The sequence below is a fragment of the Necator americanus genome, chromosome II (genome assembly GCF_031761385.1).
Source record: "Necator americanus strain Aroian chromosome II, whole genome shotgun sequence".
NCBI classification, from domain to species: domain Eukaryota; kingdom Metazoa; phylum Nematoda; class Chromadorea; order Rhabditida; family Ancylostomatidae; genus Necator; species Necator americanus.
In genome coordinates, this window is record NC_087372.1 from 11,077,514 (window position 1) to 11,093,782 (window position 16,269).

A 16,269-nucleotide genomic window follows, 5' to 3' on the forward strand; every position below is an offset into this window, starting at 1 on the left:
AATACGAGATTTCGTTGACGGGATAAAGAAGCGCTTAGAAGCTTCGCTTACTTTAAAGTGAGTACGTTGTATGACCCGTTAGGATTTGTTGTTTTGTCTGACACACTTTTTTCCCTGCAAGATTTCTGCGCTTAACTAATTGTACCAGAGTGAGATTCTGTTGAAAGCTTTAATTAGGCTAGGTTTAATCTTGAGGAAAGTTGCATTATGAGAGTTCTGCACATAATACATAATATAGTAATAATATGTATCCACAATAAGAAAAAAGACGAGAAACATTAGAAAAAAAAAGACAAGAAACATAAAAAAGATGCTTGTTAAGAACAAGGCACAAAGAACGAAATAAAAAAACAAGTTATATTTTACAATAGATAATTAATTAATATAAAGTAGTATTGTCGTGAGTATTTAAGTAATTTTAAAAAAATTGACTAGACAATGGTTATGTTGTTTTTCCTGAAGGTTTCCTTTCATAAAATTCTGTCTCCATACAGAAGTTTTTAAGGAACGAAAACAGTAACGACGATAGACAGTTTAGTTTGTATATTTATCCTTAGAAGCGTGAATACGATGGAACTGAAACGAACGTTTCCAACAACAACACGAAACATCATATTCCGATAGTGTGATTTAATATTTTTTCCTGGATTTGGTGGCGCAAACTTAGGGAAACGGAACTTCGTGGTGTGATATAATCGGTTACTGGGCAAACATTTGTTCGAGCGGATGGATATGAATTTCCGCTGTTTGATGCATTTATCCGTAGACATATTTTTACTGTAGGAAAACGTATTGTACCAAAGTTTTTTCCCCACTTCATCGCGTTTTTTCCATTTGTACAAATGATAGTTTTGGCGAGCGGAAGAAGTCGCACGCAGTCGTAAGCATCACGAGAAATTAACACATTTTTGCAGTGGTTGCAGAAAAGTAAGTCCTCATCAACATCGTAACGAGGATCGTTGTCTGTAACAGGTCGGGATGCAAGGTCCTTAAGTACTGGAATAAGAGCAAGACCGCATGGCTGTATAAGCAAGGAGATCCATGCGACATTGGCAAACGTCGTCCAGTATGACATCTGTCCGCAATATATGAGCTGTTATTCTCAACAGGAAAACATTACAAACATTTTAGAAAAGCAATCATTACCAGGAAATGATGGACTCCAACGTAATAAAAAAAAGGCATTCAAAAATCCTTCCAAGTAATTTTATCGGATTTTTTCTCCGGATTTCTGTCAAATGGGCCTTTTTTCCAGTAAACATACCAGCAAATCCTTCTAGAACTTTAGATGAGATAATATTTACGGCAGAACCGCAAAGTTATTTCTTTGTAAATACCAAAATACTCTCTACCGTCACCAAAAATTTTTGAAGGAAACATTTCTGGAGACAAGCCGCACCACCAAGTGGGTATTCGTAGTTTTGAGCTGCCAACTTCATGTAATTGACCACTATCAGAAGAGGCATGTCATATAAGTCCAGTGACATCACGCGGATAAAAAATAGCTCTCACTTGCACGCTGGAATTCACCACTATCAAAAGAAGCATGTCTTAATTATGTTAAGAGCCTTAATTGCAACATATAGGGATGTCAATGTTTTCTTTACTTCTGGATGCACTAAGAAGGCGTAGAATGTCCGTTGGGAATTTTTGTCTGATTGATTTGAATGGTTGCCCATGTTCGACTGTCTTTGAATATCGGCATGTTGAAACGTAGTTTTAATCGATTTCTTGAGCTGTAGCCAAGATTGGTATTGATCGTCTTTATTAAACAACGGCTAACGTTTCGGCGTTATCGTCTTCGTCAGAGCCTGGAAAACTCAAAGCCATTAGTGATTTATCACCTCAAGCGCCTTATCACCTTACAGAAAGCACCCAAACGATAAGCAAACTCAAACAGCAACACATTGGCTAGTACTTACCTCATTAGCTAGACTTGTTAACGCAGCAGACCACCACGTACCACAACTACGAGTCACAAGGGTTTTATATAGGGACCTCACGGCCCGCCCCGTAGATCAAAACCCGCATAGGTCTTGATACGGGGATAACTCGTTTGTGATCGCAATGCACTCATCCTTCTTGTTCATTTTTGGACTTTTGGCGGTTATCCAAAAGGCTTCTAGTGTTCTGCGTGCTGTGATCTCGGACTCTTGAGTTCTCGAGTTTTCCAGGCTCTGACGAAGGCGATAACGCCGAAAAGTTAGCCGTTGTTTAATAAAGACGATCAATACCACTCTTGGCTACAGCTCAAGGAAATCAATTAAAACTATGATTTGAATAGTTTGAAGAAATTGGTTTGTTTCTTACAATGTAAATCCCGCGACGAAAAAGGTAGCAAAACAGAAAAACGTAGCAAAAAGTTACTTTCCAACTTACGACTTTTTAACTTCATTATAACTTTTACTATTCCCATAGAGTTTCCACTAGATGCACAAAACAGTGTTTTCCCTTTTGTGACGTTCATTCAACAAAATTTTTGCAACTAGCGGGAAAATAAATAAGTTCAAAAGAGATTCAAAGAAAACTCAGAATCGATATTCACTTTTCGAGAACTCTGAAGAAAATAGAAAAAGAGGCAGAAATAGAAGCAAACTTTGATGCGATGCCAGAACATGTCGCTGCGTCCGACGATTTTTCGTGACTTTCTGCACGAGCAAGCATTTTTATATCTATCTTCTTCCCTTTCACTATGATTCTTTCCGCTCCCACGAACTTTTATTCAGTGTGTCTGGAAGCTTTTCAAGCTTTTCTATAGTTTTATGTTCCTCCGTTGTTAGAAAACCCTCATTTATAATTTGAAAACTCGTATACAATAACGTTTTATTCATTTCATTGTGCATCTTTAGATGGAAACAGCACACGAGACATTTTTTAATTCCAGTATAGAAAAAGAGAAGATACACGAGAAAATCCTCGAATCTAATCATACTGTAGAAGTGACAATTTGTTGTCGGGGAAACTCCTAAGTCCCTTATTTAACAGGAGCTAGAAGGTCAGTGGACAAACATCTGGAGGAATAAATGACTCAGATTTGAGGACCCACGAATTGCGGTCCTCCATTTAGGACACGCATCTCCTTATCTGTTTGACCCAGAACGTTGCAGAGTATATTGTTATGGTGTGGATTATGATCCTTAAAAGTCCAGTTAGGATATGTGCAGATTTTTTCCAATTTCTTGGTTCTCGCAAGAAGTTCCGGAATTAAGCAAAGAATCTCATTTGAAATCCGGCTGCTACTGAATGACGCTCGTGGTGATTGGTTCAGGCATGGCGACTTAATCTGAAAGGTCGCTTTAGCAATTAATGCCACCAATTTGTTATTTTTAGAAATGGGTGAAGGGTGTGGTGCAGTCGGTTAGAGGTCCGTTGTAGCCACACGGTCGAGGGTTCGGAACCGCCCTCGTGCAAACCAAGCCTTTCATCCCTCCGGGGTCCATAAATTGGTATATACAAACTGACTTGATCCTCGGCTGGCCCCCGCAAGCCATTGTACGTTCATTCGTGCATTGTATAGGCCAATACGCGTTCCAAAAACCCAACGATTACGAATTCCAGTAAAACGCGTTGGCGCATCCCAAGGGGATTGATACGACAGTGACTTTATCCTTTATTCTTTTTACACATTAGCTGGCTTCCGCACCTCATTGTATGAGGGCACTGTGTCACTGGCAAATTAGCACTGTGGGGTCCCTATAAACAAATATAGAGTTCGTGGAGAACATGACGCATGTGAGCGTGGTTAGGCTCAAAGCCCCCTAGTCGTTCTGAAGAACAGCTCAGAAAACGGTGTTCATTTCTACGCGGTACGTGAAAACGCAGCACCCTTGTGCAACTTCCGAACGAAATGTTTCTCACTGAGACCTCAACATCGTCAGTTTCGTGATGCGTTGTCTTTGAGTTGAAAGCGCATCTATAAACTTGAGGCGATTCTGGATTGAAGTCGTAACCGTAGGTCATCCCAAAAAGGTTTGACCAACGTTGTGCGCTTAATCTTTTTGATGGTAAATCCCTCCTTTTAAAATCCCTCCTCTCACTTTTCGGAAGATAAGTGTACACGTCATTGGGCTTTCCGTGGCTTCTGGTGGTGCTATCATGCGAAGAAGCGTCCATTTTCTAGTAGCGATTTTCCTAAAATACACACGGATTGCTCGCAGGATTGTGAATTATTCACAACCAGTCACGGGTATAACGTTCGTTTGGCTGCAATGGTGAAATTTCTTTTCCTATGTGTTGAGGAGATGTGAAGCTCAAATACTCTGTGAAATAATTGATTTAGAGCATTTTTCGCATTTTTCTAAAGGCATCAGCTACCCCTTATAATCTAAAACAGTTTTTTTTTTCTCTCGGGAAACTCGTGATATCAAGCAGAAGCTATATACTTGTCATCTTTTGGCTGTTGTAGAATGAAGAAAAAAAAAAGAAAAACAGAGATGAAGGAATCCAAGAGAAAAGAGGAAACAAAAGCCATATGTACGAATGGAAATAAATGTTATCCAAGAAACACTCAATTACCAACTATATTTTGTTGTCTACTCTTGTTTGTCTACATTTTTTTTTGTATTTTGAATACCTCTACAAAATGTGAAGGTCTGTTCTACATCGAAAATCGATAGATCATCTCGCTGTGTGATGACAATAATAGTGACGATCAAAAGTGACAATGACAAAAATAAGTGTTGTTGTGTATAACAAGGCAATTGAATGGGCGTCACTGTTCCGGTTGGAACCTACGATTATGAACCTATATATATATATATATATATATATATATATATATATATATATATATATATATATATATATATGTATATATATATATATAATTTAGATATATAGGTGATGGAGACATCACAGGTTGCCAATCTAAAAAAAGTAGAATTTTGATGATTCTCGAAGATTTTTCGTAAAACAATAACAGAGATTTGTTTTGCGAATAACAGGCTAGTGATGTTCTAGTTGTCAAAGTAGGTCACCTGAATTCAGGTCAAAACGATTGTTATATTTTAGATAAAAATTGAATTTTAACGAGTCAAGGCGCTTCAAAGTATACACAGAAAGAAAACAGAAAAAAAAGGTGTTCTTAGTAGTTGTAATTCTGCAGCGATACTTTTTCCTCAGCAGATGGTTTTGCAAATTTCTTAAGGCATTGTGAAGGCAGTTCGATGGAGCTTGGAGCTGCAGTCTATAGCACTACACTATAGCGGAACATCTTATTCTAGTACAGGATTGAATTCTTTACGAACAGCTCCGTGATTTTCATGCAAAACATAGTTTTCGAATGGCGGTAACCATAGAATGCAATTTGTTTGCGTATCAACAAATGTGCGGAAATTTTCTACGGAATTCCTGTAGTTTAAGGTCGCATATTTTGATGTGACCTTCAGAGGGCTCATTTAGTAACCAGTAATTTACTTGCAAAATCAGAAGCCGGTATACCATATTCTTTGAGTTCTTACTTGGTGGGGATCATATTGGTTAATAAGAAAATGTGTCCTGTTTGTTAATTTACATTCAGAAATTTATATTCACTCGCATCATTTACAAGAAGGTACATATACTAGTAAAGTGAAGAGGGATAAAATAAATAAAATAAAAATAAATAAGTACAAGACATTAAGGCACGCAAGCAACATGTGCTAATATCTCATACCCTTTGACAATGGATCCGGACTAAAAGTATGACACCTCTAGAAAAAAGCAGGGATCAACGATTGATAATGTAATCTAAGTGAATACTGCTAATAAATGTTCTGTGCTTGTAAATGCTATCACGCCATAGGTCTCATAGTACTCTTCTGTCGGAGATCATATTCGTTCACTTCGAGGTTGGATTTAGCCTCTTCATTTGTATTGGTACTCATGATAACAGTCTAGATTGCACTATGCCTGCTCCCTTAGAGGAACCGGGAGACGTTGATTTTACTTGTATATTTTGACCGTGGAATAATCGTAATACCAACTGTAGCATTTCATCCTATTCGAGTCTGTCCGATATCTCAGTGTTCTTTGTGTGCCACGCTGGACCACGAACAATGCTCAATTTATTCCTTCAAACTTGGGTAAATTGAACCCAAACTACTCATATAAAAAATCGAAGTATTACGCACAATTATATTGTTATATGATGCGAATAACTGAAAGAAGTTAATAGGATTAAAACAGAACAATGACTGAATGAATTGACCACGTAACAGGTATAAAGAAGCGCAGCGCGTCGATAGAGCACAGATCAATCAAAATAAGAAACTAAGCGGCATCCCTTGCGAAGACCCAAGGTAGTGGATGGCGCAGAAAAGAAAATGGCTCCGTTCTGTCTACCTCACATATCTGATAATACGAGCAGAGCAGCGCCAAGCGGGTCTACAAAACGACGTGAGGGAAATACCACCAGCGAACCTCAAGTTTTAGCTGGTACGCAATCGTCCCTATGACCGACTTTGCACAACTTCTAGTTGCGTGATCTGCCCACATTGCAGATATGGGGATTGTGTGATATCAGCACGGGTGTATTGTATCATGTGCAGGTCGTGTGGTGACGATTATATAAGGGAAACGTAATCCCTCTCGCAAAATCTAAACTCTCTACCAAAGATGGAGCACACCATAAAATATGTCATCAAAACATCGAAATAGAGGCTGAAGTTATGATACTATCTTGGTCACCGTGCAGAACACTAGAAACATTTTGAAACAAACAAAAGAGGTAAGCAGTAACCGATGTGCGGTTCATTGAGTATGATTATCGTTTAATTGCTTTCTGTACGTGATAAGGCGCTCGAGAGAACAAATCACTGATGGCTTTGATTTCTCCAGGCTCTGAAGGAGGAAATAACGCCAGAAAGTTAGATGTTAACAAAGAGCATTACCAATCTTGGTCACACCTCAAGCAAATGGATATAGAAGCCACGAATTCAACACGCCAAGATCAGGGTCAGGCGCGTGATGGGATTTTCCCATGGGGGGTCGTAAAGGAAGGGGGTTGCAAAGGGGATGGGTTGTCAGAGAGATGATCGTAAACGAGTGAGCAGTGAAGCAGTAGATGAATGGAACATACCATGATAATAATGACAAAATATTAAATAATATTAATCAATTAGATAAAAATATATTAAACTAAGAAATATTTTTAATTACATACACTACAGAATATTATATTACAAAGTACATAGACGTCGTGGAACTGGACAAAAAACAATGAGATGCATTAATCGACTTAGAGATGAACAGCGAACAGGAAAAACGAAAAAAGGTATCAACACTCTGTCTTGAAAATTGACAATGTGTTGACAATATGAGAACTGACCTCGCAGGTTCGACACCCTGCTGAGGCAAAGTGGGGTATCCGTATATCTGTATATCCGTATATCCGTAAATTATGCAGACCGGGGTGGTTCCGCCCATCTCTCCCTGAATCACTGCAAGCAGTCCGAAATGATTTTCGACGAATCCCAGGGCGGAGGCGGCGCAAGGGGTGGAGCGATGCAATAAATAGCATCGCACAAAACAACATTCTGGAGGCGGCTGTTTGCTGTGATGCAGGGAGAGGTGAGCAGAACTACCCTCCATAATCCTCTCCATAATCTACGACCCGTATACGGATACTCCACCTAAAATCCGCACCATCTCAGATTCGTGGTATGGTGTCTTTGATTTTATGCAGTTCGCAACAGTTTAAAAATAAATCTAACAAAACTTAATGACCAAAAGAGCTCAGATTCTGTGCACACTGTTAGGTCTGCGATATCGCGAATGACTTCGTCATAAGAGGACTAAAAGAAAAAGTCAGAGGTAGATTCTAGGAGAAGAATGAGAGATGAGAAAAATGGCATTTTTTCCATCTCGGTCCCATCAAAAATTTAAAAAAAATGGAAAGGCCCCGGAGAACGCTTGATACAGCATCTGATTGAGAAAATCCTCGGATACAAAGTACTGGGAGGTGTTTGGTTTCGCTCTAAGTTAATTCGAGTTATTGAGCTTTATTCAAAATCACTCATTCTTCGGCGTGTGAGCGAAAGTTGGAGATTTTTTCCATTCAAAAAAAATGGGACGACTTTTTTGAAAAATCACCCATATATTTGAATGGAGGGTCTAAGAAAACCTCTATGTAGAATATTTCTCCCTTCCGGACAGTCTGGTTTCCTCAAAATTTAGATAAATCCAAAAAAAAAGTCTGAAAATTTCAAATTTTGTCCCATCAATATTCCAAAAATACTAGCAGGTGAAAAAATCCAACGGAATGACCGTTTTTAGGGCAAACTTTCTCCTCTTAAAAACATTCTTAACTTTCTCCAAGTCCTCTTTTCTTGAAACCGTTTGAGCGTTCTTAAAGATTGTCACCAAGGCGAATGAGATCTACGCACTGTGCAGTATCCTTAAGTACTGGTATATTCTTTTGCAAAGATTGCCGCAGGTGTCGAACCTGAGGGCACAGAGAATGATCGACTTTCAATTAGCCATGATACCGTACTCGAATGTGACAATGTGTCCTTAACGCCACTGGCGTAAGACACAAGGTATCGGTGGGGTGGAGGGTCGTATTCGAGAGAGTCGTGTCCTATCTCCTTGAACCTTTGCCCTGGCCAAGATTCAAGAACAGTCGAATATGGGCCAATCTATGTAGGAGCTAAGAAAAGAATCATCAAAGCAGAGGTATAAGAAAAAAATTTATGAGAAAAACATAGAAGCGCGAAGTCAAAATGTAATAAAAGAACAATCAACAATACTGGCGAACAAAGCAAAAGCTGAGAAAACGAAAGACGACAAGTCGACTGTCATTTTATAAAGCCCTTTTCTTAGATGCGCAACGAGATAATTCTTACAGAAGCGTTCAAATCGACAACGTTACATCTTCTACATTCTCCATTGGCTGGAGCGAGGAATGTACTATGGTATAGTCGGTTCAAAACAACATGAATCACATTGCAGTTGCAGTGCATTTGCGCACGCGCTCGAAACGGCGCAGTGGAGGCAGCAGATGGGACCGAGGTGGGACCGTTGCAAACTGCAGCGGTGGGCGGTATTACCAAAGGTTTCATCACACCCCTAGCCGTTACGCTCCACCGAAGCATTTCAAGAGGAGCCGCATACGCAATTGCGTACGTGCTTCATGTCTTTTTCATCCTTCTATAACATCTTGAGACGCAGAGATCTCGTGTTTTCCTTGCAAAGAGAACCTCAAGCGTACTTTCGCTCGAACTTGGAAGTGAGCTTCTGTGGGACGACTCCTATCCAACAAATCATAGGGCTCGATCGATAATCACCGAGTTATAGTCACATTTCTCACGACGTCTTCGTATGTAGCTTTCGGCTCCCCATTACCTTATTGTTCCAATTATTAGATCGGCATTAATAGACGAAATGGCCACGAATACCCCTATTCATAGATAGATATTTCGTTCTAACACGAAAAAAAAGAGAAGAAAAAAAAGAAAAAAGAAGAAAGTAGAAAAATTAATGTTCTCTTCTTCCAAATGACATACTGTGCATACTGGACAGATTTTTTGATATTCATTTGACTTTTCAATTTCGAGTATACCTTGCACATGCAAGCTCACAAGAAAGCAACGTTTCAAATCTGTTTGAATTTCCTCCACATCCACCGTAGCTGAAAGGTACGCATCTGCCAAAGTCTGAGTCGAATGCATATCTAAACGATGATTACCAAAAACTACATGTATGAAGCATAAATTCAGAGTGTGCGTAGCGATTGCACTTGTAACTTATTAGTTTTTTTTTACTATTAGAGCCAGGGAGATGATACTACGTATGTATGTTTGAATTGTTTTTCTGCAGTAAACGGAACATAAGCCTAGTCTAAATGAGGCTTTGGCGATGCCGCACTCTCTGACGACTAAGTGGGAGCAGTGGGGAATAGACTCAATCTAAGTTAAAAAGTAAAAGCGTAGTAAAGTAAGTTCAAGTAAAGTAAAGTAATTTATTTATGACTTTCTGACACCTTATAAATGTCTACAACCCCATTGCAGAAATCGCTAGGAACTTATTTTTCACACCGTTACCTATTCAAACTTCCTTTGGATCTGCTTCTGTAATATCACGAGCAGATGTGTTCTGAGGTCGAAATCATACCATGCTAATTCAATAGAGAAAGAATTCTACCAATCTATTGAGTTTCCTGGAAATTGACTTTTGTACACTTCTAGCAAGCTATTAAATTCCGTAAAAAGTGTCTCTTGCACAATTTTAGAAATTTTACACTCTCAATTTGTACAGTATTCTATAAAACAGAAAGTGCAGTGGCAGTGGTGGTCCACCTACCGCAACTTGTGTGCTAGACATCTTCCTCTTTGTATTGGCAGCGTACAAATGTTCTCAACAGAACCTGAAAATGATGTTTTTATAATCTCATCTGCAATCTCATTTGCACATGAGCAACCCATTTATTGTTTGGAGTTAAACGAATAAATGGAAATTTGTTTTCTTCCTTCTTTATTATGTAGTTTGTAGTTCATTGGCTTCGTTTTGCGTATGACAAGGATAGGAAATGAATTGCGAATTTTAAAAGATGGAAAATCGACTTGTTACTTTTCAGAAATAAAAGAGAGTTTCTCTTCTCAGGACTTTCATCAGACTAGTAGAGGGCTGATTATCTGTGTAAATAGGAGTTTATAGGAACTGTAGATAGAAGTTCAAATGAGGGCACAAGTGCGAAGTCTCATTGCAGTTTGAATTGCAGGACAGAAGAGTCTCAGCAAAAACATAAATATCCTTGTCTCATTTCACCGGCACTTGTAGAAAGACTAATTCGGTTTGAGGTCATGGCTCTCACTCATAAATTCATAAAACCCCACCTTCCCAACCGAAAAATGGAAAACCGAAAATGGAAAACCCATAACCCGAAAAAAAAATCAAATTGGTTATGGGAGAAATGACAGCTGCCATCTCCTCAACTGTGATTGCGGAAGGTAATGCTTCGATTCTGTTCTGAAATTTCCTGGCCTCAACTTCGTTTGACCATCCTGCAGCCTTCTTTGCAACGGTAGTTTTATTTTGAACGTCTTACTTTTTACCTGCTGATTTCTGATCTGCCGATTTCTCTTTAAAGGAAAGGAGGAGTTGAATAGAGAGGATGTAGGTTGCATATTTAACAGAAAATAATAGTCTTTGGTAAAATTGAGCAACGGGTTCACTAAAACAGCTTTGAGATCCTGGAATTAAGAAAAAAACAATCATAAATCCTTAAACCCCTTCCTTCCACCAGAAAAGTAGAATATTCGTTCAACGAGTTAAGCTGGTTGTATGAAAAACAACCAATGAATCCAATCTTACAAATATTCTATTTTTAAACTTTCCAAAACTATTCCCTGATTTTCTTTCGTTACGGATGATTCTTCGAGGCTGAGCAGCCCCTTTAAAGAAAGGAACAGGCCAGTGACTTCGATTCTATTCTCACCTACTGGATCCCTTCTGAAAAATGACTCATCCAAAGGAGGCATTAGACCGGGATCGTCACTTTCGCACATTTCTTGGCAATCTTCTTTCGTCTCAAAATTATTCGTATTTCCTCCACAACCGCTGTAGAAAAACTGCACGCATTTTGTTTTCGTTTGGTCGTATCCGTAACTGTAACTTTCTTCTTATCACTAGGAACAGCAAAAACTCCCTATTCCTTCGTTTACCGAGGTATAAGTGAAAAACAGGACCCACGAAGAAGAGGCTGTGAACATTGATTCCCAATGACGGTCACTAAATCAATTACAGGAATTTTTTTCAAACACAACTCTGAAAGATTAAATAGATAGAATTACCAACGATAGCGCAGAGAGCTGCGACTTTCATAGTTCTACCCTACTTTAGGGTGTAAAGAGAAGATTTTATATTGCCGATCGCGCTGCCGTTGCGATTTATGCAACATTAATCATTAACATTTTACGGAATTTATGCGACTTTGGAGAACGAAATAGCGCAAAATATTTTTATTGTTGCTGGAAAATGGTGAAATAAATTTTAAAAGCGAACATCGTTCTCTGAACCCTATGTATTAGCATACTAAAGGTATTAGTAGTTGTCTTGGCGTAGGCTTAGTAAGCAAATTTTTCGCAAGGTGGAATGAGTGTGTGACGACGAACACGATTTGATTATGATTTGCATATTTTCAAAATGGGAACACGAATAACTACTCAAATAGTTTTTCGCTCTGAAGTCACCTAGGTTTTCTGAAAAAAAAAACATTTTTCAATTCTGTGTTATGTTTTGGTATGAATTGTAAGGAACACCCTACAGTAAGCCGATTAACAAAATTCATTTCGAAATTTGCGACCACAGCGAGTGTACAAGTCCCCGACTGACACGATACTCACTAAAGTGCAAAAGAGAGGAATCCTTTGCGGTCAAGATGTTCTTTGCGCAATCGAACTGAAATCGAAGTATATTCCTAAAAGAGGAAAAGGGCGACCTAAAGGAAAAAAATCAGAAAATTCATTGTTTTGCATTATTCCACTCGCTGTTTGTAGTGTTTTGCAGTAGTGATGTATTCGTCAACGATAGTGATCAATTGTTTGTGAAGTTCGATAACATAATGTGTTCCGACATCTTTTTTTCGAACAAAAGCCAACAGTTGACTTATTTTGGTATGTTGCTCAAATCAGAACAAAACAGGGTAAAATAAAAAAAGAGGATCATCTTAATATAATAATATGTATATGTAATATTATGTGGTATTAAAGGCATCACCCCACGAATCTGAGGTGGTACGGACTTCAGGCGGAGTATCCGTACATGGGATCGTGAATATGAATATATGAAGATAAATATATAAATATATAAATATGAATATATGAAGAGGTGGTGACTCTGTCAATTTCTCCTTGTATCAGTGGAAACGGACGACCCTGAAATGCTGTTTCTTATGACGGCTTATGTTGCAATGCGCCACGTTTGCGCTCCGCCCAACCCCGCCCCGCCTGCGATTCGTCGGAAACCCATTCGGACGAATCGCAGGTGGGAGGCGGCACAAGGGTGGCGCGCTGCAATTGAGAACGTCGTAAGAAAGCGTTCGGGGTTGTCCGTTTCCACTGATACAAGGAGAAATGGACGGAATCATTACCCTCTCCATAATCTACGATCTCGTATACGAATACTCCACCTGGAATCCGCACCACATCAGATTCTTGTGTTGATGCATTTATGTAATCTGATTCGAACTAGTAGGTTGCCTTTGTCCACACTCAGTCTTGGTCAAGACTATATATAACACCTTCTCCATAATCTACGATACCGTATACGAATACTCCACCTGAAATCCGTACCACCTCGGATTCATGGGGTGATGCCTTTTAGCAGCCTAACATTGATATATATGACTTACTGACTTAATCGGCGGGCTGATGTCATCGCCTGACGCAATTACCTGCACCTTCGCCGAGGTGTGCTGTCCTTGAACACAGCTCTGCCCAACCTTCTCGATCTTCTGCGAGAGCTTGCACAGAATCAATCCATTCCATATTCTGCGAAACCTCACGTCTCGCCTGAACCGCCTATCCACGCCGAATGTCCTCAAGTCCTCTTTCACCACCTCAGTCCAAAACTTCCGTTTTCGGCCAGATGGCTTTTTTTAGCTCGAACCCGACGAACTCCTCAGAACTCGTTGAACAGCGTTAAGGCGATCTGCCGGTCTCCTTAATATATGACCAAATAGGCAGAGACGATTTACTTTAGCCTATTTGATGGCGGTGCAAGATGTTGATATCTTTCACGTGTCATCCGTTGGCAAACCACATCAATCTCTGCATAAAGGTCTTCATGGTGCTATATCCAAGGCCAAAAGTAGCCAAGTGGCCGTCTGAGCAGCTTTCGTTCCGTGCAATCAAGCCTCTCCATCACCGTAGATGATGCTGCCCAAGTCTCCGATCCGTACATGATGATGGGGCGATTTGCGGATAGGTAGACTCGCAGCTTGACTTCGTTGGTGATGGTGGTCCACCACAGGAATTTCGTTAAGGAGTTGAATGCGGAAATGGCCTTAGTGTATTTTTGCTGAATATCTCTCTCGTAGTTGCCGTTGTTCTTCAGCACACTATCTGACTGTCTAGGTAACGGAACTCACCGACGAGTTCAATTGGTTGTACGTCTACCGTAATTTCCGTTCGAGGTCTCGAAGAGATCCACATCTGCTTGCATTTACCAGGAAGTAGACGTAGTCCATAGGCTGCAGCCAGCTTCGATACAAGGTTGACAACATGCTGAAGTTTCGTACTGCTTTCCGCGAATATAACAACATCGTCAGCGTACTCGTGATCGGTCAAGTGGCGTCCTGATGGTGCTAGAATGATATCGGCAGGACACTTATCTACTGTTCTTCGCATATTGTCGTCGATGGCGAAATTTAACAAAAAGGGTCCTGCCGCTGCCCCTTGTCTTACTATAGTGATCACCTCAAGCGGTGTTGTACATCCAGCTGGTGTTCGAACCGCAGCAGTTGTTCGTTGATTCATGTCATCAAGGAAGTGAGCGAACTTTCCTGGTACTCTATCGGCGCCGAGCGCGTTGAGAATACGGCCCCGATGAGGAGAGTCGAAAGCGGCTTCAAAGTCCAGAAGCGTTAATTGCATTGGCTTCGAATACCGCTGCAAAATTGCGATCATTCTCCTGACGATGAGCATCTGGTCAATAGTTGATCGGCTAGGACAAAAGCCAGCTTGCTCGTCGCGCGTTGTTTTTTCGCGGCGTTTAATGAGTCGGTCCAGAATAATTCCCTCCAGCACCATATACATAACACGCAGCAAAGAAATTCCTCGATAATTATATATTATTACTATTATTATATAATTTGGAGGAAATTCCTTCTCCTAATTGGAAGGGTTGCTTCACCGACAGCCACTCCATTGGCAGTGTTAAGGACAAGAGAACATCTTTTCATTTTGCCGCTATACTGCCTTAGAAACGCATAGGTTTTCCGCGGATTCCTGTCCTCCCACGCCTTTTCAAACTCGTTCTTAACGTCCACATGTTATCGTGGTCTTGTTGCAGTTGACGACGCAACTTCCTTCTAAGACGCTTTTCCTGGTTGAAGTCACCAGTGCTGCGCGCGACACATGCAGAATTGTACGCGGATTTTGTTTCCACAGATGCAAACCGTATTTTGAAGCTGAGAAGAACTGGACGGTGGTCAGAGTCGAACGCGACGTCCCAAACAGCTCTAGATTTTCGGATATCTGACTAAGGAATGTTCCTTTGCAGAACGTAGTCGAGCTCAAGTTTAAGAGTCCTCATCTTCCCCCTTTTGTTTTGTTTTTTTTTATCTTCCTCTTCAGGCGTTAAAAAGGTTGGTCCCTGCCACGTGAGCTGATTTCTTCGATGATTACTCTTAAACGTGAATCGCATAAGTCGATCAGACGGTCACAGTTGTCCGACGTACGCTCCGCTGGATAATACCATTTTCCTAGCACATCGGATTGCTATTCGAGTCCTCTTCGCATTTGTGTCGATTCCGATAATGACCACCTGCTGGCTTGGTATTTTAGACATCAACGCATTGAGTTCATGTTAGAAAGCGTTCTTACTGTTCTCTTCAGCGGTTTCCGTAGGTGGGTGAGCACTTACGATCCAGAGTACGTCCTCTGCGATCTCGCAGTCGGGGAAAGGAGCACCTAGACGACGTTGAACCAAATTCCTCTGCCAGGTTGTTGCAATCGTTCCTCACAGTTATCGCGCAGCCACCTGCTTTGTTCTCATCAGCATCGCCGCAGTATATGGTGTAATTTTCGATGCTGATGACGGGCCGATCTCTCATGCGTGTTTCCTGCAGTGCAGCAAAAGGCACACAGAGATATCGCAGAAGTCTGGATAGAGCGGCTTGTTGGAGTTCACTCGCTAGTGATCGGCAATTCAGCGTGACGAAACGAATGGTTGTTGCCAAAGATTCCATGATCCCTTTAGGGAGTTGACCTTTCAGTTTGTGGGCTTCGGCGATGTGGTGGACAACAGCACCTTTTTGCAATGTATGGAAATCTTTCGCCATATAACAGTGTGGGTTATATAGCTCGTACGTTCCCAATGCGTACGATCGAACGCCTGATTGCGTTTGGTTGAAGTTGGGCCACGCGCAGGTAGCAATCAGACCCCCATTATATATATATATATATATATATATATACATATATATGTATGTATATATACATATATATATATATATAAATAATTAATACTGATAAAGTTAGTAAAAATGATGGTAAATCTAAAGAAGTTACCGTCGTTTTCACTGTCTGCGGCCAGCATTGTACATATTTCAATTAGATTTTTAGGCATGTA

At 40.3% G+C, this 16,269-nt stretch overlaps 3 protein-coding genes across 4 annotated transcripts; all 3 read right to left on the reverse strand.

Moving 5' to 3' along the window:
• Positions 1-1,778: 1,778 nt before the first annotated feature.
• Positions 1,779-11,799, reverse strand: RB195_017497 (uncharacterized protein; the record flags this gene model as incomplete). 2 transcript variants are annotated; one of them, XM_064184521.1, is made up of 7 exons in its annotated part: positions 1,779-1,811; positions 1,923-1,968; positions 9,539-9,649; positions 10,279-10,342; positions 11,414-11,583; positions 11,640-11,706; positions 11,769-11,799. In XM_064184521.1, 7 exons carry the CDS (start codon positions 11,797-11,799, stop codon positions 1,779-1,781), a joined length of 522 nt encoding a protein of 173 aa, XP_064040402.1. The 2 variants fall into 2 exon arrangements, with proteins under 2 accessions (XP_064040402.1, XP_013297614.2); XM_013442160.2 differs by lacking the exons at positions 1,779-1,811; positions 1,923-1,968 and having other exon boundaries at positions 9,523-9,649.
• Positions 11,800-14,027: 2,228 nt separating this feature from the next.
• On the reverse strand, positions 14,028-14,732 carry RB195_017498 (uncharacterized protein; the record flags this gene model as incomplete). Its single annotated transcript, XM_064184522.1, has 1 exon — positions 14,028-14,732. One exon carries the CDS (start codon positions 14,730-14,732, stop codon positions 14,028-14,030), a length of 705 nt encoding a protein of 234 aa, XP_064040403.1.
• A 797-nt stretch (positions 14,733-15,529) lies between these two features.
• RB195_017499 (uncharacterized protein) lies at positions 15,530-15,979 on the reverse strand (the record flags this gene model as incomplete). The annotated part of the gene is made up of 1 exon (XM_064184523.1): positions 15,530-15,979. One exon carries the CDS (start codon positions 15,977-15,979, stop codon positions 15,530-15,532), a length of 450 nt encoding a protein of 149 aa, XP_064040404.1.
• Positions 15,980-16,269: the final 290 nt, after the last annotated feature.